This window comes from Sceloporus occidentalis, unplaced genomic scaffold (assembly GCF_023333645.1).
Source record: "Sceloporus occidentalis isolate IW3139 unplaced genomic scaffold, rSceOcc1.0.p SCAF_2, whole genome shotgun sequence".
NCBI classification, from domain to species: domain Eukaryota; kingdom Metazoa; phylum Chordata; class Lepidosauria; order Squamata; family Phrynosomatidae; genus Sceloporus; species Sceloporus occidentalis.
Window position 1 is genome coordinate 164,581,954 of NW_028316982.1, and position 24,521 is coordinate 164,606,474.

General features: G+C 39.0%; 1 protein-coding gene across 1 annotated transcript in view; it reads right to left on the reverse strand.

The window, feature by feature from the left end:
- Positions 1–308: 308 nt before the first annotated feature.
- Positions 309–24,521, reverse strand: part of GAS6 (growth arrest specific 6) — a 67,094-nt gene continuing 42,881 nt past the window's right edge. Inside the window, exons 7-15 of the mRNA XM_089511333.1 lie at positions 21,499–21,624; positions 19,974–20,095; positions 18,518–18,636; positions 15,908–16,097; positions 13,226–13,390; positions 12,049–12,217; positions 7,956–8,128; positions 6,252–6,480; positions 309–849 (exon numbers count right to left, since the gene is read on the reverse strand). Coding sequence (XP_089367459.1) covers positions 698–849; positions 6,252–6,480; positions 7,956–8,128; positions 12,049–12,217; positions 13,226–13,390; positions 15,908–16,097; positions 18,518–18,636; positions 19,974–20,095; positions 21,499–21,624 — 1,445 coding nt within the window. The 3' untranslated portion in view covers positions 309–697. The remainder of the gene's footprint in view (positions 850–6,251; positions 6,481–7,955; positions 8,129–12,048; positions 12,218–13,225; positions 13,391–15,907; positions 16,098–18,517; positions 18,637–19,973; positions 20,096–21,498; positions 21,625–24,521) is intronic.

The window sequence follows — 24,521 nt, forward strand, 5'->3', positions numbered from 1 at the left end:
TTATGCTTATCCACTGAGCACAAATTAGCAAAATATAGAGCCCCATGTCATTTGTGCTTTTGCTGTTCCATCTTTCAACAGCTGCTTCAAAAGTCACAGAAAAGTGTACAGCACCCAGATTTTTTTAGAAAAAAGAAATTATGTACTCTGATTGGGAAAGCAAATACTGGATAACTAATGAACTAATCTTTCATATAAAACTGTACTAATTCCAAAACTATAATTAAACAGCATAGGAGCAAAAGCAATGTAAAATGAAACTCCACCCAGAACAGAGGCTGTCCTTGCTTCAACTAATTCAAAAAAAGGTTTTTATTTTTTCATATTTGGTAAGTCAGGAAGGAGCATTTGGTAATAAAAAAATACATAATTTTAAATCTTCCAGTCCACTCAAAATATATTTCCAGTTGTCACATGACAGATACGATCTGTCTCTTCACCACTCACCTTATGCAATAATTTGCAGCATTGGGTTAATAATATTAGTCTTTTCAACTATTTACAAATATATTACACATTTTAAACTTTCCCAAGCAAAGAAATATTTCAATAATTAATCTGACATTTCAGTTTCAGTAGCTCCTACATAACTTCAGTGTTCAAGAGAACTATACACGCAGTGCTGGAAGTCTGAATAATTTATAAGCATCAAAACTGACTTTTTTGGAATATAAATCTTGCGCGCATGTGTGTGCTTCTATTGATCTGTCTTTACTGGAGGACAAGAATGAGATGTGATGTCACTGGACTTGTACACAGCCTCATCTAGATCCAAAGGTTGCTTGTCAAGTTTCACTGTCATGCAGCCACGGTAGAAAGCGGTGACTGGAGTTGCAGTGACAGGAACATCTGTTGTTGTTTTTTTATAAAGAAAAGAGAAGGAAAACATCTTCAGTAAATATTGCTGTCAAGTTCTTCATTCTTTTAAAATTTCAAAACAAAACAATTCAATGTTGTTTCTTTTAGCACTCTGTGGGTCTGTGACTAACTAACTGAAGAAAAATGCTGCATAAATCAGGGAAAACATCCACAAGAAGGAACTAAGGAGCTCCACAGACGGGCAGCTCTGTGCCGCTCATGTTTGCCCCACATCGTTGCCACAGCAACCAAATGGTGCAGAAACGATGCACTCCCTCTCAGGAGCAAAAAGAAGGTGCTGAAAGCAGCTTCCTGGAAGGGGCACGATAATGAAGCACGCACACGCACCTTTATCACGCCTCTTCAGGTCAGAGATGTTTGGGCACATGGACACACACACATCGTCACAAGCCCTGTGTGGGTGGGGCACTAACAAGATGGCGCACAGGCTCCGCTAGAAGGGCTGGGCGCATATGGACGCCCAGCTATATGGAGCCCTTGTATCGGCCCCAGACCGGTGCAAAGTACCCGTCTGTACTGGGCCTAAGTCAGTTTCTCTTTCCATGTATAAAGAATTAGAAATTTTGTTCTGAGTAGTAGTCTTTCACTGTTTCTTTCTTTTTCAATTTTTGTTCCAGTCCTTCTTTAATCTTTAGGTACATTTTAGCACCAAGGCAAGTTAATCCAGCTGGGCCCTTGCCTTTCAGAAAGATCTGCATTGATATAGGTTACCATTCAATCTAGGAAAGGTGCTCCCTGATATCTGGAAGGGGCAGAAGGCCTAGAATAACCATTATAGGGCAGGGCAGGGATGACTTATATTGTAGTGTAATTACCTGATAGATAATTAAACTACAGTATAATGTGTTTCTATTCTGCTTGCCATGCTGGATTCAGTTTGAATTGCCCCAAACTCAGAACTAATTGATTTATAACTGCAGAAATGGTTTGCACACACACCCACACCCACCAAGCTTTGGGGGATATAAAATCCAAAACAACTATCTAGGCCAGTGTAATGACAAAGGTAGACATACATTTCAATATATCTCACATGTGGCACTGGGGCACCAGGAAAAAGTAGCTTTTCTTGTTCTAGCGAGAATGCCAGAACAGGCATTAACATGTACAAGATCTTACACGTACAAATGTAAGATAATACACTTATTTGGTGGTTGCTAGAGAGAAAGCCAGCCTGTCAGACACAGAATATGAATAGAACCTATGGAAATGTTTATCTGCCTTACAATTATAAGGAGTCAACTGCAATGGTAAAAGCCACTAAAGACAAGATGCATTAATGAAGCTCAAGGTAATATGTTGTTTATACATCTTTGATTAAAGCTTTGTTGGAAGTGGTAAAAATCTTGTTTTAGATGCCTACCAGTATCCAAGTAAACACTGAAGCAGGAAGAGAGAGACAGGATTTTAGAAGAAATCAGCTCATGTCAACATTATTGCTACTGCTACTACTACTACTACTGCACAATTCACCTGCAATTTAACCTACAGAGAATCACTTTTGTAGCCACATATGCCTGTGTGCACTATGGAGTCGGCTTCTGAACCACACTCTGTAACCAAGCCCATGAAGCAACGTTTGATTTGCAAGAATAAGCAGTGAGCCTTTTCACGGTGTAAAGAAAACCATCGCCTGTTAATTCCTGCAGTCTAGACCCCTGCTAAAGGCAGAATTTCTGGGACTGGTTCAGGCTGCACAGTAAGTGGAATGGAACAAGGCTTTTGTTGTCTGGGTTCTGGAGGTCATGAAAACCTCTCTATAAAGTCAGCCCTCCATATTCATAGAGTCTTTATCCATGGATTCAACTATCCACAGCTGGTAAATATTCCCAAAATATATAAATTCCTAAAAACAAACCTTGGTTTTGCTGTTTTATATAAGGGACACCATTTTACTATGTCACTGTATTTGATGGGACTTGAGCATCCACAGCTTTTGGTATCGGGGGGTGGGGTGGGGGGTCCTGGAACCAAACCCCAGAGGATGCCAAATAGCACAACCAAAATGTTCCTGTTAAGTCAGCAATCATAACATACATTGATTTGAGGAAATCACCAGAGACTTTTCTTGCAGAAAAACATAATTTTAAAATCCATAGGTTTAGGGGTGTATAACAACTTGGATTTATCAGTATGGTTATATTTTTGTCATTTAATATGTTAAAACTATTCTAGCAAAAGTCAAAGACACCAATGATTTTTTTAGCAGATGTTAAAGGAACTTTACCTAAAATAAAGATGGAAAGCAACAACTAATGAGACAAAGGATTTCTGTGTTGTTGTTTTACTTAGATGAGGTTTGATTTTATAGGACCAAACTCGTAGGAAAACTGAATTCCTTAATGAATTGTGTGGGCCATTCCCAATAGTTAAGGCCTACTATTTAACTCTTTGGCAAAGGTTCTTTACTGGGCTGCATTAAACATCAAACCAAAGAAAAAGGAACCTATTAACACAATGCAACCCCTCCAGATTTAGTGCTAGCCTGTTTGGTAGATGATTCACATACATTTATTTTACATTTCAGTTCTGATCTCCATCCCTGGTTCCCAAAACAATATTTAAAACCACCAAACAAAACAAAACATGTCACATTTAAACAAATGTTAGCCTTAGCCAGATCCAAGGAAGATTATAAGAGCTATTAAAAACAGATATCTAAGAGGCTTGGGAAAAATTAAAAGATCTTAAATTGATGCCAGAAAGTTATCAGACTGTTGGAAAAAGAATGACCCGGGAAGGACATTCAAAAGCCATAGTGCTACCACATAAAAGCACCCACTGGATCACTACCCAATTTTCCACAGTCTCTGATTTCTAAAGGGTATCTCAACACTGTAGCAGCTTTATATGGAAATAAATGAACCATATGTACTGGTCCTATTGCAAGCAATGCCCTCTTTCAAGTAAACATAACAGTATGAAGCTTCATTTTTAGGCTTTTCGTGCAGGCCAGAGAGAGTCAAGAACTTTGCACTTATCAGAAAGACTGACTGGTGGGAGAAAAACAGCTGAACTGCACAAATATTTTGGTAAGGTGGGGCAAGAAACATTTGAGCAGAGACATATGTTGGTATTTCCATTCTGTTTCTCCAGTGCAAAGGATTTCTCAGCAAACCAAGATATCTTAGGTCTTGTTTTTCTACAAGCTGATAATTTAAGATTTGATCTTTCAGAAGACAAAAACAAGAGGGAGAGGGAGGAGCATGGTGCAACATTAACTGAGAAAAGTCTTTTAGCTTAAAAATATAAGTGTGTATGTGTTTGTATGTTCTATTAGAGCAATCAAAATAATTCAACAGCTAGCATGCATGTTAAGAAAATTATTTCTGGTGCTACATACTCATTTTAACAATCTTCCTCCCCTCCCCCCTTAAATTTTGTGTTTGCCATGCAGCTTTACAACTTGCAAGCCTTTAATGCAATCATTTTAAAAAGACTAGTACAGTAATGTATGAAGCAACATAAAATATATACATGACGTAGGATGCTTGAATGAATCATTTCTGTATAACCTTCAAGGTAGGCCACATTTGTGCAGGAATGGGGATGGATACTTGGAGTGCTGCCCATCGGTACAATTTTTTTTATACGAACAGATTTTGGTTTATATTAATGTATATAGTTGTGGAAAAGGAGAGTGCCTATGTTCAACAAGTGCATATAAGAAGTATATGAGGCATCTTTAATAATCTGTGACAGTATAATGCTCTTTATCTCTATGTAGCCAGGTGGAATTTGTCATGTGGACAAAATACACAACAGCTCCTTGTATTAAAGAGAAAAGATGACTGAAGAGTGGGTTGTTGTTTTTTGGTCTGTATAGACTTGCCTGATGCTAATGTCATGTAGGATATCATTTTAGGATTGCAGCTGGAGCTACCAGGGTGGTACAATGAAGCTAAGATTTAGCAGTTCTGGGAATGCAATGCCAGTACTGCTCCCCAATGTGCCTTTATTGTCATAAGGCTGCAGCAGCCAAAGCAACAACAACACAAAAACCTGGCAATAAGCACATCTGAATGTTTGAATCTGCTTCTTAAACCATTTCAGGATTCTGTTCCAATATCTGAGCTAGCACAGTTCACACAGACTGATGTTTGCCCAAGTCAGCATCTACAAAGCAACTAGCAGACATCTGCTGGTGGGATAGGGAGGAAATTACTGTTTGCTTGATGGATGAGACCCATATAAAAACCTTGTCTGTGGTGCCGCCACACACAATACAGTCTTCACTATGGATTGAGAAATGACAAATTTTATGGCCAGCATATACCCAGTGATTGTATGAATAGGCTTGGGAACTAAATTTAACAGAAAATGATATCAACTTGCAATACTTTGGTAAGAATAGCAGAACGTTGTTGAAATACTCCAGTCTCTTCTGAGTGCTAGACAAAATAACAATCTTAAAGGAATAGCAGGATTCTATTGACTGAAAACAATGTAAACTAATAGTTTTTTGTGGGTTTTTTGGGCTATGTGGCCATGTCCTATAAGAGTTTATTCCTGACATTTCACCAGCATCTGTGGCTGGCATGAAAATGCCAGCCACAGATGCTGGCAAAATGTCAGGAAAAAACTCTTACAGAACATGGCCGCATAGCCCGAAAAACCCACAAAAAACTATGGATGCCGGCCATGAAAGCCTTCGACTCACAATGTAAACTAATGATTGGAAACAAGTAAACTAGGTGAATGGTCCTCATTCTATGCTATCATGTTAGAATGTTAGGGAAGTGCTAATAGCCTTCGACGGGGCACCTATGTAACACCAAATGTGTGTAGTGCAATATTTCTGGTGCAATTTGTTCTTTGCTCCTTCATGAACAAACTATAAATGGTAGACTGTTCTACATTAATATTCCTGTGCGCTGCCTTACCTTCAACCTTCATATATTGCATGTCGGCCTGAAATAAGAGTACTGGAGGCAATACAGTGTAACACCCCCACCCCAACTAATTTAGGGCTGGAGAATGTGTTGTTCTCCAGATGGTGTTAGTTGACAGCAGTTGCAATCTAAAAAGAATTGGAAGACCACAAGTTGCCTACCCCGTCTCTATGGGAATAGATGACTTTCGCACTCTTTCCTCATTAACACACACACACAAGCATACCATCATAACCACCACTGCCAGTACTAGCAACAACAACATAACATTTGCAGGTTCAGTTGCATTTCACTCTGTGCAAGGAGGCAGGACCCTTCCATTGCATTGTAATTTTAAATGATCCCCACAAAACCCTGACTATAAATAAGGGGTTTTCTTAGTCTGTTTAGGACAGAACACCAGTTTCCACTGCCTGCTTTCTCAACAGCCAGCAACAATATAAAGCATCTACATTCTGGACTGCAATAATGGATACTTGCCTGGCAATCCTCCCACATAGGTTTTGACTGATGACTGCAGGTAATCATCCAAGACAGACAGCTTATCTTCTAGCTGTGAATGGCTGAGTTCACTTTGTCCTGCAGTCCCATCCACTGTCAGCAATATCTGGCCCTTGCTGATGGAAATGTCAACCAAGTGTTCCTGTTCATCACAAATGCTTACTGCCAGTCTGCATACCACTGTATTCCTAACTGCCAAGACGATAAACTGAACAGCCAAGGGAGAATAAGGAACAAAATGGAAAATGTAAGCTGTATACACTTATAAAAAACAACAACAAACCATTCTCTGTAATTTTAAAAATAGTTAAGGCACTTAAAAGATTTTATTAATAAACATATAGATCAGTAAATATGGCAGGGGACATCTAGTGGCACTTTGTTGTCCTCATTCACAGGAAAAGCTATGAAATGTTTCCTTTGAAATTAACCACAAGGCAATAAAATCCTTGCCTGATCTCTGGAAAAGAGAAATGTCCAGGACAATGGACATGATTGCTCCTAATTGTGTTCTAATCCCCTCCCACGAAGTGGAAGCAAATGAGCCCCTTGTTCACCAGGAAGCTGGCAGTGATGAAATGAGTGGAATGGAGACTAGAGCGATGATGGCGGAAGACTGAGAGTGAGTCCAACCAAACTGAGCTAGAGCTGACTGGAAGGTCTAGGCCGTGGTGACTGTGGCAGAACAGACGTTATTCTTCTCTGCCACCACTGGTCTGCACAGTGTCATCCAGCTGAGCTGTCTCGAGTGGTCAGGGACCTTTTACACTCTGACCCACAAGAAGAAAATAAAGACCACTCAACAGCTTGTGTGAAGAATTTGCAAGACACTTTGCAGACAAAATTGCTTGGAACCGTTCTGATTTGGCAGCTGTAGTTGACAGGTTCAGTGAATGTAATTTTGATACCTGTATTACTGGATACATTTCAGATTGGGCAGCCTAAGGATGTGGACAGGCTCCTTGGAGAAGGGAGAACATACTTCATCCTTGCCCTACCTGGCTCCTGAAAGCAGCTAGAAGGGGACTGGCCAAGTGGATAAGGAGAGTGGTGAATGCCTCACTGCAGCAAGGGAGGTTTCCATCCCACCTAAAGGAGGCTGTGGTGACTGTTACTGAAAAAGGCTTGTCTGGATAACCTCCTCTGAACACATCTTGCTAAGATAAACTCATTATAGGTTTGCCTTAGGATCACCATAAATTGAAAGCAACTTGAAAGTACATAGCATACACAATATCTTTCCATGTATGGGGCAGAGAGGCCCAGAGAAACATATCTGCCAGGTTGCAGATTATTATAGAAAAAGCAATGAGTGGCATTACATGCAGTTCTTGCACCTCAACAATTTTCAGGCCTTCAGTCCTGGGCTAAATCCTAGCTATATTACTCTTTTTCCTTTTATTTATACGGTTCTTAACAAAGAGCTAAAGGTATTGACCTGTTTTAGCTAAAACCCAGCCAACGTTAAGCTTCTCCTCTTCCACTGACTTAATAAGAGTAATTAAACTAAAATCTCTACCAGTCAGGCACAAACTAGGTAACTACTTAATAATTGTTTATTTACAACTGAATTGTGATTTTGGTCGGCATGAACTATTTCAATCCCTAAATTTCCTACAGACTGAGATATTATACAAATTGCAAACTTTAAAAAAGTTACTGAATATATATTTACATATTTACCTGTTGTTTAAGTTTCTTTGTGGAATGATAATCGATCAGAGCCACTGACAATGGGACTGTGGCTTCAGTGCTGACCAGAGCAAAGAGTACCCCAGTATCTGTGACTGGCCGAATTAAAATGTTTACTTTTACTTCCCATTGTTTCCTGGTTTCATTGCTGTCAAGTGGTTTGGCTATAGAAAGAAAGCAAAACAAATTAAACAACTATGCAACAGTTAAGTTTTCTGAGGCAGGAGTGGATGTTTGTACAAATAAGAGAACTGTATAAAACAATTAAAAGATTAAATGTTTAAATTAAAAAAAACAAAAAAGTTTAGAAGTAAAATAATAAAAGTTTAAAATGAGCATGTTAATGAAAATTGATGGTTTAATGCTTATTTAATCTTTTCTACTTCATATTGTTTTAGCCCTTCTGTTTAACTTACATTTATTTAAATAAATAAAATAATAAATAAAAAGTACTTGGTATTGCCACACAAAACTATTTTAACATCTTCATTTTATCAATTTCACAGAAAGCACTATGACTATGGTCAAGCTTCTTATCCAGGAGAAAGACTTGCCAGGTTCTATCAAACAGGGCTCTTAATTGTCATATGATTTCAATGGCTTTCATATGGTTTCAGTATCAGCCTTGAGCTGTCGGAAATAATTGAGTGATCCAATTTCAAGTGACCCAAGCATTCCCGCAAAAACCATTGCAAAACAGATATAAACACAATACATTCCACTTTATCTGGGTTTTATTCTCACTTACTTTAGTGTCATGATTTGTAAATTGATACTACGCTAGCACTACACACACACACACAGACAGACAGTTTTGAAAATGGGAACCATAAACCTGGGCAAAAGTGTATATATCTTTATTTAGTGCATATTGTTTCTTGTTGTTATGGCATACATCTAGATATAGATTTTCTCATAAAAGAAAATTAAATTATATTTTCCCTGGTTTGTTCACATATTTGTTGTTGTTAGCTGCCCTTGAGTTGGTTCCGATTTATGGTGACTCTATGGATGAGACACTTCCAAGAATCCCTGTCTTTGCCCATAACCCCCCTCACTGAGTCTCTCCATCCGGTTTGTGGCCTTTCTCTCTTTCTTCTACACTCTACGTTTCCTAGCATTATTGTTTTTTTCTAATCCATGCCTTCTCATTATGTGGCCAAAATACGATAGTCTCAACATGATCATCTTTGCTTCCAAGGAGAGTCCTGGTCTGATCTGCTCAAGAACCCATTTATTTGTCTTCTTGGCCGTCCATGGTATCTTCTCCAGCACCACATTTCAAATGAGTTGATTTTCTATCTTCTTCCTTCACTGTCCAGCTCTCACATCCGTACATCATAACTGGGAAAACAATGGCGTGAATGATTCTGACTTTCATGCTTAGTTGTATGGCTTTGCTCTGCAATATCTTTTCCAGTTCTTTCATAGCTGCCCTCCTCATTCCTAGTCTTCTTATTTCTTGACTGCAGTCTCTTCTCTCCTCAAGTCAGGCGTGCATCTTGGGGACGCTATGCCCCAACTCTACCCACATGCCAGCCTTTCTCACTAGTCTGCACAGCCCGTAACTGTCATCAAAAAACACATTCTCCAAATGGGTAATAGAACAGAGAAAATTTTAAACACTACTGTCAAAATGGAAGATTCCATATTTTTTTTTAAAAAAACTAAGAAATCTCATATTGCTGGAGACTGAAGATTTTGCTAAAACAGACAACCTAATGGCAGTTTCCAACATTCCCTGCTGGGTCATGAAAGGATTTCCAGTGCCTTCACTGTATTAAATAGGCAAACTATTGGTTCCCATTCAATTCCTGTCAGCTGTAAAAAGTGACATGGGGATAAGAGGGGCAAAATCAGCTGAATTGGATGGGGCAGCATTCCTGGAGAGAAGATTCCTACTTTATCGACATAGCCATATGAGAGACTTTTGGTATAAAAATGGTACTAATAAGTAACTATTCAACTGATCACCAGTCCTAAGCAAACAATTAATTAAATGAAGAAATTTGTCCCATCACAGTGCAATCTTAGGTGTTGCTACTGAGTAGTAAGCCTCACTGATTTCAGTACGACTTATTCCCAGGTAAGTGCAAACTGCACTAACTAGAAGAGGTTTGACTGATAACTTCCGGTGTCCTAATTTAAAAACAGAAAGTGGCAGAAAAATTGGAGCAAAGTGTTGAAGGTAGATTTAATGATTTTCTGGAGAGAGGAATGCCATACTGCCTGGTTTTTAGCTCATCTGCAAGTCCAGAGGGCCACAGGGTGTTACCATTCTGGGCAACCATGTTGCCTCTTGGGCTGAAGGGCTTTTGGCTATTTGGCTACCACAAAAAAAGTATAACAACCTCAGATTTTAAAAAGCTATTTAGTGAGGGATTTAGGGCTGAAAACAACACACAGGCTACACAGTTCCCACTCTGGCACACATGTATAAGATACCAATATATCCTTTAACTTATGATAGCTAGCTGCTGCCAACCAGAGTAGATAATATAGTATAAGAGTCTATCTGTTAGACAGACCAATGACTGACCCAATATAGCTATCCTGTGTTCCTGTGAAAACAAAACAAAACAAAAAAGAAACCCAACCCTCTTTTAATGCAAAGGGATCTTGCAGCAGCTTTGAGACTAACTGCGTGAAAGAAGTTGTAGCATGAGCTTTCGTAGACAGGTGCAAAACAGACCACCATAAAAAGCTGCTTTCCGGGTGTCTTGGGGGCATGGCATACAGACAACGCATGTCCCCAAGATGACAGGTAGCTGGCTTCAAGCTGGGCAGACACCCATATGTGGGCCGGCTTCTGGGAGCTCCAGCAGTGCAGCATTTACATGCTGCATGCCACAAGAGTACCTTAAAGCCAGCTTCCTGCCATAGCGAAGCAGAAAAGCCAGCTTTTTGCTACTCCTTTTTCAGCTAGCAAAAAGGTGGATTGGGGCTGTGGCATGTGGTTGCTGGCTTTGTCAGGGGTGACTCTTTGGGGCAGTCTTGGTTTACATCCATAGATTCATGTAGACCAAGTCAATGAAAACTCATGCTGCAATTTCTTTCACTCAGTCTCAAATCGTGTGCAAAATCCCTTTGTAAACTGATATTCCAGACTAGCACGGCTACGTCTCTGATTTTTTAAAAGTATTTGTTCTACAGAAATGAACTACAGCTGCATGTAAATAAATTTTCACAGATATCCTATATTTTAAGTTGCTTTTCTTTTGCTTTGCCTCTTCAAATACATCAGTATTCTATCAACTTCTGATTTAACATGTGAGGCTTTTCAGTTTGATCCTGTGGATAAATTCAATGTCCAGGAGAGTTGGATTTTAGTACAACAGACTCAGAATGTTGGGTGCTTCAACCTTCCCTTGCTCCTTAGGAAGAGCAATCCTTCTGTTTCTTCTTGATTATGCCATCCCCCCTGCATCCCTGTAAAATGTTACTTCCTCTTTGTAAGTAACACTGAAATTACATTCAAATGGTATTGCTCAAGTAGCAAAAACAAATGTTAACCTAGGTTGGAAAGTGTGTGTCTGTTCATGTCTGCCTTTCATTTATCCTCTGCTGTCCTACACGGTATTTTTAGCCAAAATGAAGCACGTGGCATTGAAAAGGTGACCACACTGACTCTGGGCCTAATCAACAGAGCCAAAAGGCTGATAAGAGGATATGACTCTTCATATTACATTAGTGAATTTCTCTCCAGGCAACAAATCATGACAGACAGTGGTCTAAATGAAAGAAGCCCAAAGTGAAATGTGGGTGTTTTATATTTGTGAGGGATAAAAATGTACTGTTAAAAGTGCAAAACGCAAAAAAAATAAGCCAGAGCTGCATATACTACATGAGGTTTTAAGCTGGAATAGTATATCTATTATTGCATGAACCTCTTATTCAACTTCCTTTGTATCATTTGAACTTGTACACTTCAAGGCTATTGTAATTTTAATGTAGGTCTATTACTTCCTTCCTTTTCCATACCACAAGCCATTAACTCAATTTCTTCTCCAGAGAAAATTAAAATGAACATGTAACTACAGTTTCTATAAAGAAGTTCCCTCCCTCCCAAAAACCAAACACCTACCATAACTGAGATTAAAGACAGCAAAACCATTGCCAGGATAGAAAGATCCTCTTCCTGCAACTGCAAAGCACTGCATCTTATCATTAAGTTTCACCGTCTCTTGTATAGTCATATCCTCTCCATTCAACCAATTCCATCCCCTCATACAGCCATCAAGTCGGGGATTGATCTAACAAGATAAAGGAAAGTTACCATGCATTGAATTCATAGACATGCATCTGAGGAAGTAGGCTCAAGTCTATGAAAGCTCATGCAACTAATTTTTTTCAGTTAGTCTAAAAGCTGCTACAAAAGCCTTTGGCATACTGATTTACCTTGAATTGTTAGTTTATTTGGAATGAGGTTGTGGGTTTTAAAAAGCCCTGAAGTTTTAAAGTGTTTGAGTGTACTTTTTTTTTTTTTTTTTTTTTGGTACAGCAGAAGTTACACTGCTGCCAGAAAGAGAGAGAGTAGGGGGTATCCAGAGGTAGTTATTATAGCAGCCTCTCCCTTTTCTGGTGACAGGGTGGTAACTACTAGCAGCTGTAGTTATCACTACTGACACCACGTTTCATCTTTCTGGTCACAAAGCTGATGTGTTACATAGGAGGGCTGGCAAACTGTGGCCATTGGACAGCTTTTGGTCCCAGTATAACTGCATGAGACCCCTAGCTTTTGGTTAATGTTTTTTTAACTGCTCAAAAAAGCCCTCCTGCACTCCTAGAAGCCAGAAGGGTAAATTGCCACACATTCCCCAATCAAATATTTTAGATTAAAAAAGCATCTTTTTCCCAAAGCAGAAGGGACTTCTGGTCACTTCCTGATTGAGAAAAACCCTGTCTTCATCCCCAAAAAGGCATGGGGCTCTTCAAAACAAATAAACAACAAAAAATAAAACACAGCAACGGCAGCTCTCTCCAGTTACTAAATGGCAGGTGAAACTTTTAAGGAAAAAAGTCCCAGATCCAGAGGACTGTGTCTATGACTGCCATTCTTGTAGTATGGGGAGGGTGCCCCAAACGCAGGGGCATCTTTTTTGAGGGCCATCAGAAATGTGGAGTCACCCTGGGGCACAGAAGTTGGAATAACTTACTGCAGGTAACATTCAGGGGCCACTCATGAGTTAGCCATCACTGTCACCAGAGTACTATATATATATATATATATATATATATATATATCTGAGAACAATACTTACAGGCTGAACAAGATCTTTGGCCTTAAAAGGAACACCTCCCACTGTCAGATTTAGTTGGTAGAGACCTCTGTCCAAAGTAAACAGATCTCCTGAGATAGCTATCTTCATAACAGCATCCTTATTGACTTTTATAACCAAACTTCTCTCCATTTCTTCAACCGATATCTGAAGGAATACAAAGAGGTTAATATGAAGATGGTAACTCACAAGATGGAATCTACCCCATATTTCATAAACTAGTTTAAGTAAATTTTCATTGTCTTTAATGTTTCAAGACTGCACATAAGCCACTAAATCTAGTCTGGGAGAATTCTGACATTTGAGAGTCTTAATAGAAATGATAACATTCCAAAAAGCTTCCCCCTCCCCACCTCAGGATCTAGAAGCTGTTCATATATGGATTCAGAATATACCACCAGACAGTATGAATGTCTTTTTCTAGATTTGCAATCAAAACACACTGGTGTCCTGGAATTTGCTGCGTGTCACATATGTAGACATGCACACTCTTAATGATGTTGCTGGCCTATTACATACATGGCATATGCATGACATATACAGTATGGTGTATGATATACATGGTGTATGTATGTATGTGTGATAGAGCAATTGCTAATGGCTATCAAATAATGCTCTAATAATGTGACTAATAGTGGGAAGCAAGATATAGAAGCACTTTTTAGGACTGTGTAACTCCAAAATGTTTAAAGGGAAAAGAGGCCTGAAAACATTATACCCATGGTCTATGACTTGTCATGAAATGTTTACCAAAAAATGGCAAGAAGGTATTTTGTATGTTCAAGTTGCCTATTGACCTATGGTGACATTATGAATTTCATAAGGTTTTCTTGGGCAAAGAATACTCAGGCATGGCTTTGTCAGTTCCTTCCTCTGAAATATAGCCTACAGCAGCAGGCATTCATTGGAAATCTCCCATTCAGGTACTAACCAGGGCCAACCCTGCTTAGCTTCCAAGATCGGTCAGAATCTGGTGCCTATAGGGCATTTAGGCCCCTAAGAAAGAATCAGAAAGCTATAAACATCTGCTGTGCCTGATGAGCTCTGCTTCATGCTTGATGAGCTCTGGTTTTACATGAAGCACTAATTTTTAATAACATGTGGAGTTCAGCGGAGTTCTTTTTAAAAAAACCCACAAACACAAGGTAGAATACATATAAAAAGTCATCAAGAAAAACACTGCAATGAAAAGAGCAATTTCTGGTGGGGGGGGGGGGGAGATAACAGGAATTAAAACTGTTGCCCAGTCCATCAGAAAAGCTCTTCTAATTCCATCAAATTATAAAATAATTGCAGCTCAAATTTCTTACATTTGGTTTTATAAGCACTGGATTTGATATATACTCCATATGACCACAGTATCTTCACACAAATTGTTCACTTGTCCAATAAACAGATTGGGAGATTTATTTTTATAAATGTAATGTTGTTGTTTTTTCAAATTTGGGATTACATTTTAATGAGTTAGGAGATTTTTAGTTTAAAAAATCTGTTATACAACCCTAAAGCTCTGGTTTTACTCCTGTAACTGACAAGCCCATACATGTTAGCTGTGGTAGATATTTTCCACTCAAGTCATATCTATTTATAAATAAATACATTTAGACAAATAGACAAATACAGTTGACAAGCACAACATTCCACATCACTCTAGGAACTGCCATGAAATCAAACCTTAATTATTTCCTGCAGCTTTTAGGCTGATGATATATGTATTGTACATTAAAAAGGTTACATGAAAGCAGACTTTAAACTCAGGTTTTCTGAAATTTTACAGTGCTTAACCAGATGGAGAAAATTATTTATTTTGGTGAAAGTAAAGGAACTAAACCAGACATGGTTGGGTGTAACTGGAAATATTAGCAATAGCATCATTGAGGATGTGTTTTATCCATTATTTTCCTTACAAAATAAGGAAACTCTTTCAATGTCTCAGTATTTTATGCATTTAAAAAACAAATACTTCATAATTTTATGTTTATTAGTTTATAGTTTACAAGCAGTTTTGTGTTTAATCCTCCACTGCAAAGTATGAATTCCAAATAACTACATGGAACTTACTTTGTAATAGATATGTACAGAACTTTGGTATCAGGGTTTATTTTGAAAGTCATCAATTAATACCAACTTTCAGAAAAAATAAGACAGAATTATGTATTAAAACATAAGATAGTCCTATTGAGCTCAATGCTGCTTACTTTTAAGATGATATGCATAGGAGATCACTGGTAATTTCAGAAAGCATCTTTTGGGAAATACAAAGATCACCATAAGAACTGTTAGGATATGTGGAACTTATAAAACAATGTACAAGTAAAACAATGGATTCAATTAAATTATGTAGATACAACTAGATTTCCACCTCCTCCTTCCCACAGCAACTTTTCCTGAAAATACTACACAGAGGATTAGGGGATCTTGTTGCATGGGGGAGGGAATCCTTGTAAATTAGAAGGGGCACCTTCTCTGACCTGAAGCAAGGTAGATTCTGAATAAGTAAAGAATAAGTAAAATCAAAGCAGAATTTAAAAGATGAATTTAAAAGAATCTAAAACAATACTGATATTCAGTATTTTTTCACTGCCCATCAAAAACTCAGTAGGGATGGAGCTGACCTGACATAAGAGTTATAGGGATGAGAACAGCAGCCTGTACTATACCCACTGTCTGCCACATTCCATGGTTGATAACTGGTCCACTGCTGGTCACACGTCCTATTCCACTGTATTTGAGTTGCAGCTCTAATCGTCCATTGCGCAAAGCCAAGACTATCCATGTACTATCTCGATGGCCTCCAGCAAAGAAAAGGATGCCTTCAGGATCAAAGGTTCTGAAGTCAAATTCAGCCACAAGTCTGATCACATGGGTAAACAGAGAAAACAAAAGAAATAGAGTTATACAGTACATCTCAGAGGGGGAAAACACCAATATTTAATCATACTTGAACCAATGGAACTTACATTAGTCACAGTTAACTTAGGTTTCCTTGATTTTAATGTATCTACTATTGCAAGTACCATTGAATAAATCTGGATCAAACCCAGTGTGCATTCCATGCAACTAGCATTAAATTGAGAGAATTAATAACCATCTGACATATATACAGATGATAAATAATGACACGGTTAATGCCAGACACAATTCATACCCCTAAATTAATATCAATATTTTTTGTAAATTTTTGGGTGAAAAGAAACCACAGAAACTTACATGGATTCTATTAAAGACAAAGAAGCCTCTCTCCATAAGAGTTAGCTACACAATTGTGAGAGGTTTCAATCAACCCCATATTTTCCCCTCATTTACTGGCACCTGAAAAAAGCAAATATAGTCCAAAGCTTCATAAGGAGTGGAAATGGGGAGCTATACCAGCAAGTGAGAGAGGCACACTGAAGCATACATACTAGTTGATGTGGCACAAGGAAAACAGGAGATGGTAAGCAGTGTAAGGGGGAAAGAGGAGGAGGAAAAATGACAGGCTGGTGTGGGGATGTTAGGTGCTTTCCAACATCTAAAAATTGTACTTGAAGTCCCAAATTGTGGTATCAGAAGCAAGAAAATTGTTATACTCTCTAGATCTCTCCAGATCTCTTAACATGTACAAGATACATGTAAACAACAGAAGAGCAGGACAGGACTGCTGCCCCTGCCACCTATATCATGTGTGCCATTGGCCACATCTCCTGGATGCCCACACATTAAAAGTAAAGTCTGCATAAGGGAAACCAACACGCATATAGTTGAATGCATGTAGGCTTCCAAGCAACTGCAATACCTAATCATGCAGTGTTCCTACTTATGTAGAAAACTGCCCAACTTGTGTAGAAAACTATTTGTTCATAGGTACAGGCTTCCCACAAGCAAAAAATCACACTCAGTGGGTGAGAAGCCATGAGGAGGGTCAATAGTATTCATGACATTAAAGAACGACAGAGGCTTAGTCCTGTTCCCTATTCAACCCATTTCTTCTTGGGCTGGATCATGACATTTTGCTGCCTGAGGCAGACACAAATGGCACCCACCCAAAACAAGGCATGCAAGGAGTCACATTTATTTGGCACCTATGAGTAAAAATCTTGCAAGCCACCTGCTCAGAGGTAATAAAAATACAATAATAATAAATTAAATAGGGAAAAATTTGCTACCCTCTCATGACACCCCCAAATATGCTTCTTAAGATAGCTGCCTCATTCTGACTGTCTTGCTCTCTCTGCATGTAGACTGCACACATGGAAAACCTGCAAACAAGTCTTCTTTTTTAATTTGTGCAAAAAGGCATATACACAAATAGTATACAAACAGTATGCAAGACCTTAGATGGAGAACATAAAGGCATATTAGTCCAAATGAAGATCGACTCAGGGGTATAAAGTCTGGGTGGGAAATGTGTGGTCCTCCAAATGTAACTGAACAACTCACATCAGCCTTAGGTAGCATAGTCACTGGTGACTGATGAAATATTCCTGATTGTTGATGTAAAGGATGTTACTCAAAAACAAACCCACTAAATTCAATAAGACTTTAAGTGTGCTTAAACTTGCAGCCTAAGATATTGGGCGTGGTACAGCAAAAATGATAGAAAAATCACCAGTAGCATTAAAAAGACTAATTTATTGTGGCATGATGTTGCAATTGGCATGACTGTTCCTAACACTTTCAAGTGGCATAGGATATCTTCATTGACAATGCACTGACAGATAAATTAGTCTTGAGGACAGACAAACATATATCCACTGATTTCAATGTTCACAAGTGTGACATACATAGTGGAGAAATTCTATCATTTTGTGTCTCAGGAGAAACTTCATTTGTGGTCTTAATCACAATGACTGAGAAACATTCCCCAACTTGCCAGGACAGAGTCCCGACTGGGAATGGCCCTAAGGTCAAATTAGAAAGAAAACTTTTCTTCCAGCCCAATTTTTAACTCTATCCAAGAATGGTGGAAAAATCATTAAAACATTAAACTATTATGCCAGACAGCAGGAGAAAGGAGGCCCAATCCCAAATCAAAGCAGACAGCTTGCTCTTTCCTCATGCTCACATTAGCCCTTATTCCAAGCTGAATAAGGGAACAAAGGCAGAGAGAACGAGGCAGAGAACAAACAAAACCCACTTCTACTTTATGTTTTTCCAGCCATAGTTCCCCTTTCTAAAATTCAGTCTAAAGAATGAAGTTATGTTACTGCAATGGAAAGATATTTCACCCTACTTTATCATGTGTTTAGGCATAAAAAGGAGGCTATTCTCTTTCAATTAAAAATGAATTCTCACCGTGTAGGCTGTTTCCTCCTAAAACGTAGCCTGATAACAGGTGTGCCACTAAACATTCTTCCAAGATAGAGGGATTTAACACTTTTTGCATCAGCAAAGGATACACAAGGCAAAATATCCTGCAAGGAGGAATCAAATACACAAAAATGCCACATTTAAATATATGCAAAAGGTGACAAATGGCCAAAACAATTCTTTCTTTTATCTTCAGACAATATCTCAATAGTACTATAATTGCCTAAAAGAAGAGTGTATACCTGTATATTTAAGTTGGGTTTATAAAGGGGGTACAAGAGCCTCTCCAGCTGTTTTGGACTAAAACTGCCATACTATTTCACCACTGGCTGTGCTTTTGGGGGATTGTGCAGTCTGAAGTCCAAAACATCTGAATTACAGCGTGTTGGACACCACCATCTCTGTGTTAGTAATGCTGCATAAAACATTTCATTTGGCTACTACATGTAGTCATCTGTTTCCATTCTTAAGCTGGCACAGAAATAGCTGAGCAGGCACAGCTGAATCCATACTAAGAACTAGACATATTGGGATGTAGTTCAACGACAGAGCATACATTCATCATGTAGAATGTCCCAAGTTCCAATCCCTAACATCTCTGGTGAAAAGCACCAGATAGCAGGGGATGTGGGAAAATCTACAGAGCTGCTGTCAGTCAAGAGAGACAATACTAAGCTAGACAAAAGAGCAGTCTCACTTGATAAAAAGCAACAGCCTACTTTAATTACCAAAGACTAGAAAAGTTATTTTTCTGGACGATAGCTCTCAGAATCCCTCCATTACCATGGCTAAGCAACTTTGGAAGTTGTGGTCCAAAATCTAACATTTCAAAGCTCTGGGTCCTCCTAGTTGAAATTTATGTTGTGGGAAAATTAGACAACTCATGTTTGGAAAGGGAAGTCCTAAATAAACATTCTTCCTGTTCACTGTAGGCACACATTATTTGTATAGTTGCAATTTTTTTTAAAAAAACTGTGTTTAAACGCATTTCAACTTAGGAATAGTGATTTAGTTGAAATATTCCCCATTGCAAAGAGTTGTTTCAAATTTCTGAGACAACATTCCTCTGTTCTGCTCAGCAATCGTGGAGTCAGAAGCAATTTTGGGTGGCGTCGTAGTCAGTACAAATGTACCAACTTCAACTCCAGCTTCAAAACAAAAACTTATACTATTAAATACCTAGCTTGTGGTACATATACTACACCGCTGTATATAATGGAACTTGAACATCCATTGATTTTGGTGTCAGAGGGGGGCTTCTGGAACCAAACCCCAGCAGATACCAAGGGTCGACTGTACTAATTAATATGCATTTGCCATTTATGAAAGAGCTGAAGTTGAAGTCAGAATCAGGCAATAGAAAAAACAGAGGAGTCAAATGTTTGGTGTATCAACTTCACAGCTCTGCTGTTCAGAATGACATTTAAAAAAAACACACTACCTCACATGTGTTCATGTCACTTGAAAGCTTAACTCCACCTCTTCCATTGCAGTGGCAGTTGTAACTTCCTGGAGTATTGACACAAGCCTGCTCACAGAAGTTCTGTTCACATTCATCCACATCTATATGCAACCAAAAAGGGATACGATAGAGAGATGGGTTCTCACATTCACCTTAAAAGCACTTTAAAAAAATCCTGTAGTGTCTTAAGTAATATGAAACACACAAGTAATATCACACAGTGATGGCGAACCTTTTCATGTCCACGTGCTGGGGGTGGGGCTTCTACATCCCGGACGGGGCTGCGTGCCGGGGTGGAACTTCCGTCCCCTGGAGGAGGGACTTCCGGGGCAGGGCTTCTCCCCCCTGCCCTTTCCCTGACCTCCAACTGTCTCTAAGAGACAGCTAGAAGCTAGGAAAGGTTCAGGAGGGGGGAGCCATGGGTGCGCGCCGTTGCTCCTCCTCCTGCCCTGCCCCAGACTCCAGCTGTCTCTGAGAGATAGCTGGGAGTCAGGCAGGGCCCGTGGGAGGAAACCTGAAATTTTGCTTTAGGAGAAATGGGCTATAAGTTTTCAGTCTTTTCCAAAGTGTAATTACTAAGTTATGCAGTTATTAAAAATGCAAAGCATTTTTGTATGTAAATGAAGGCAGTCTGTTCATTTAGATGAGATTATGGTCATTCGAACATGTTACTAAGAAAATAACTGTATGTCTGAACTAGCTTTATATGATGCTCATGATAACTATATATAGACTTCAGGTTCAAAGACAGTATTACTCTGAATCAGTGCTTGGAATAGTTAAAATGTTTATACTATAGATCACAGGATCCCTCAACATGCAAAACCATTAACTGTGCAAGCTAAAGGATTCTGGGAGTTATAGTCCACAAAAATTACTCTCCAAAGCTCTGTATTAAAGGCATCTGGTTGGCCACTGTGGGAGGAAACACCATCTGATTGAGAATGGTCAACCCTCATCCTCAATTCCCCACCTCAGTCAGATGGTCCTCATCCTCAATTCTCCATCGTCAATCAGGTGGTCCCTGTCCTCAGCTCCCATCCTCAATTCCCTATCCACAATCAGATGATTGGGGTCTGCAGCTGCCTCCATCTTCCCCAGATCGGGGCCATGGCAACTGCATGCCACGGCCCCGATCTGGCCCTTCCATGGCTCAAAAAGGAGCAGCAAAAAGCAGCTCCTTTTTACACCCTGGAAAGGACACTGTAGCCACCAGTGCCGCAGCTTTACAGTGCTCCTTCAGCCCTAGGTTATCTAGATGCAGTGCCAGAGCAGCACTATGATGCCGCACGCCTGTAGTGTGGCACTCAGTGGCACGCTGGCCTGGGGGCAGAGCCAGGACATGCTTTTTATATCCATTCCCTGACTGTGCCCCCAGGCCAGCGTTTCTAACCAGTCTGCACAGCCCCCAAATAACTAGCAAATGAGCAGAACCACTTTAGTATAGCAGAAAAACATATCAAATATTAGAATTATATTTACAGAAACAATCCCATCAACTAACCTTGGCAAACCTTTCTTACATCGTCATACCTGTAGCCAGCATCACAAACACATGTATAAGAGCTTAACAAATTTTGACACCGAGCTTCTCCACAGATGTCCGCTGATACTGTACATTCATCTATATCTGGTGGGGGGGGGGGGGGAGAAGAAACGCCAACACTAATCAATAATAATCAGAATGTCAACATTGTTTCAGTGTCTGTCTCTCCTAAATCATCTAGGCCCATAGTCAATTCACATTTCATTGTTACAGTTAAATAATTGAAGCAGGAAATGACTTCATGTTTCCCAGAAACTAGAGGCTGATATCCTGTAGGTCACAAGGCATCATTAGATAAAAATGGCAAAAGTATTAAAAGTAGAAACATTTCTTTTTAAATCTCAGGTGGGGAAATGCGAGAGCAATTCTTTTTTTTACAAAAGGATTAGATGACTATTAAAGGACTAACTTGTTTGCTTGGGGGGAAAGCCAACATGTTTTTCAAAACCTTTTCAATCCAGCATGGGAGAAGGCTTATGGTGTGTGTGTGTGTGTGTGTGTGTGTGTGTAGTTCCAGTGCTAGAATGATATACCTAGGTACATAAATTTCTCAGATTTTGAGAGTATGTGGTAGTCTACGTAGATGAGACAGAATGGTCTCCTTCCAAGTTGTGCTGAAAGAATCCACCCTGCCTGCAGAATTACTCAGTCGATCTAGAGTACAAATCCCACCTCAGACATGAGATTTATTAGACCCTTTTGGAGCAATCGCTACTTTTTGCCCCAACTTACCTCACAGAACTATTAAAAAAAGGGATCTCCTTGCAAAAATATTTAGACATAAGCTGAACACATAAATATCCAGACTGTAAAAAAATAAAATAAAAATCCTCCATCCAATTTCAGATGCTACCATAAAAGCTCTCAAGATCTGTATCAGCCTCACGCAGCTCCACAGCACCTAGAAAACCCAGCATAGAATTACCTCCTAGCAAATATCAATGGTATTAACTTGCTGAAGATTCCTGGTCTTTGGCCTAGAGAGCATAATAATTAAGATGCAAGATGTCCAGTCTGGGTTTATTTAATGGCACAAACACAGAATCATTGAACTGAAGATTAGCGACAATACCAAGATCCAAATTATGCAGAGTAGTTATTATTAAAGTAAATTCCAGCAAATTTTGAAAACTAAGCTCTGGTGGGCAACCCAAGCTCTTGTTTTGAGGACCTGCTTCTGATAACATACTATTGAGTTGTACTCTGTATACCTCAAAGTATGTGAAGTACTATGGTGTACATAATTTGTATAGTTAGTGAAGATATATCAAAATTGGTAAGAATTACAACTTTGCCTCAGTCCTGTGTAATGCTAAAATGCAGTTCCCAAGGCCTCTCCAAATTAGAATTCCTAAACTTAAGCTCTCCCATTCCTGTGACTGGGTTTCCAAGCAGCAATTTGCAGTAGATAAACATAAGGTGGGAAAACATCCCCCCCCCCCCTTACTCTTTTGTGCTGTCTTGCTCTTCTGTTCTCTCTTTGCCTTTTAATTTGACAATATTACCTTGGGGAGGGAAGTGTTTGTTTCAGTGTGCAGGACAAACAATCATTACTGTTTGCAACAGATTCTTAATGTTACACATTTTTCTTAGACCACTAAAGCCATTAACAGGAAAGAAACCACAATCTTATAGTTACTAATTTACCATCACCTTGTCACCAGAGCATTTAATAAATATTTCTTAAACTTTTAATCTTGGTAGTGATTCATACCTGCACCAGAATTCACATGATTCACATATTTCTGACCCCCACTCTATGTTATACTCTAATACAATCCACTACAGCAAGACTAAAAACAAATGAATTACATTATACTTTGCCAGGTACTGCTTTGCAATTTCAGAGAGAACTGGTTAGCCAGGCACTTTTGGCACAATCCAACACAGAAATCTTTTGTGAATCACCACTTAGCTATGGTGTTGAATAGTTTTGTGGTGTGGCTACAGACATGCCTGAGCATGCACTCCTGGCTCTTAATAGTGAAATCTTAAACCACAGTGGTAAGAAAATAAGAAGCATTACTTTCAGGTCTGTTTAGTATTTGGTGTTAACATATTAATAACGAAAAAAGAGTGTCCTATGGCATCTTCAAGACTAATACAATTTTTTGTGTGTCCCATGCATTAGAACCCACTTTATTATATGCAAGTTCATTTGTATGCACAATTCACTTACTGAATTTTTAGATGTCACACTTTTTTCCTTCACAAAATAGCATGGCAACCTATTCATAATACTGCAAGTAATTTTTATTCAGCATTGATGTTTAGCTTTCCTTCATTTCAATGGCACTTGTACAAAAACCTTCTGGAAGCTATGCAGAAAGATCAATGCATTATTATCCATAGTAAATAAAGGAAGCATAACTTTTTGGTGTGTTTCAAGAATAATATCTGTTGCTTCTGCCTCACTCCTGCACATGTACATGGAAATTTCCTGCCTCTTTCTGGGTCTGACATTTAAGTATTCATTTGCCATTTTGTATGAATCAGAAAACTATGCAGTTTGCCTCCCACCAGGAAGAGAATAATTACATGCAGTAGGGAGGAGGGAAGAAGGCTACATATGATTATCAAAATACAGTCAGCCCTCTTTATCCACGGATTTTCCCCCACAGATTCAAGCATCCATGGCTTGAAAATATTCCAAAAAAGTATAAATTCCAAATATCAAACCTTGATTTTCCATTTTATATAAGGGACACCATTTTGCTTGGCCATTATATTTAATGGGACTTGAGCATCCACAGATTTTGTTATCCATGGGGGATGCTGAAACCAAATTCCACCAGACAACAAGGTCCAACTGTACAGCCATACTGTACCTCCACTGACAAAGCATCTGACAAAGAAGATCCTTTTTGCAAAATCTTTTTATGCTTACCCAGCCCCCCCCCCCCTTTCCTCCTGGTCCTCTATCTAGGTAGAAGGTTTTTTTAAAGCAACATCAGCACTGAAAGCAGGATGAAGGACAAAGA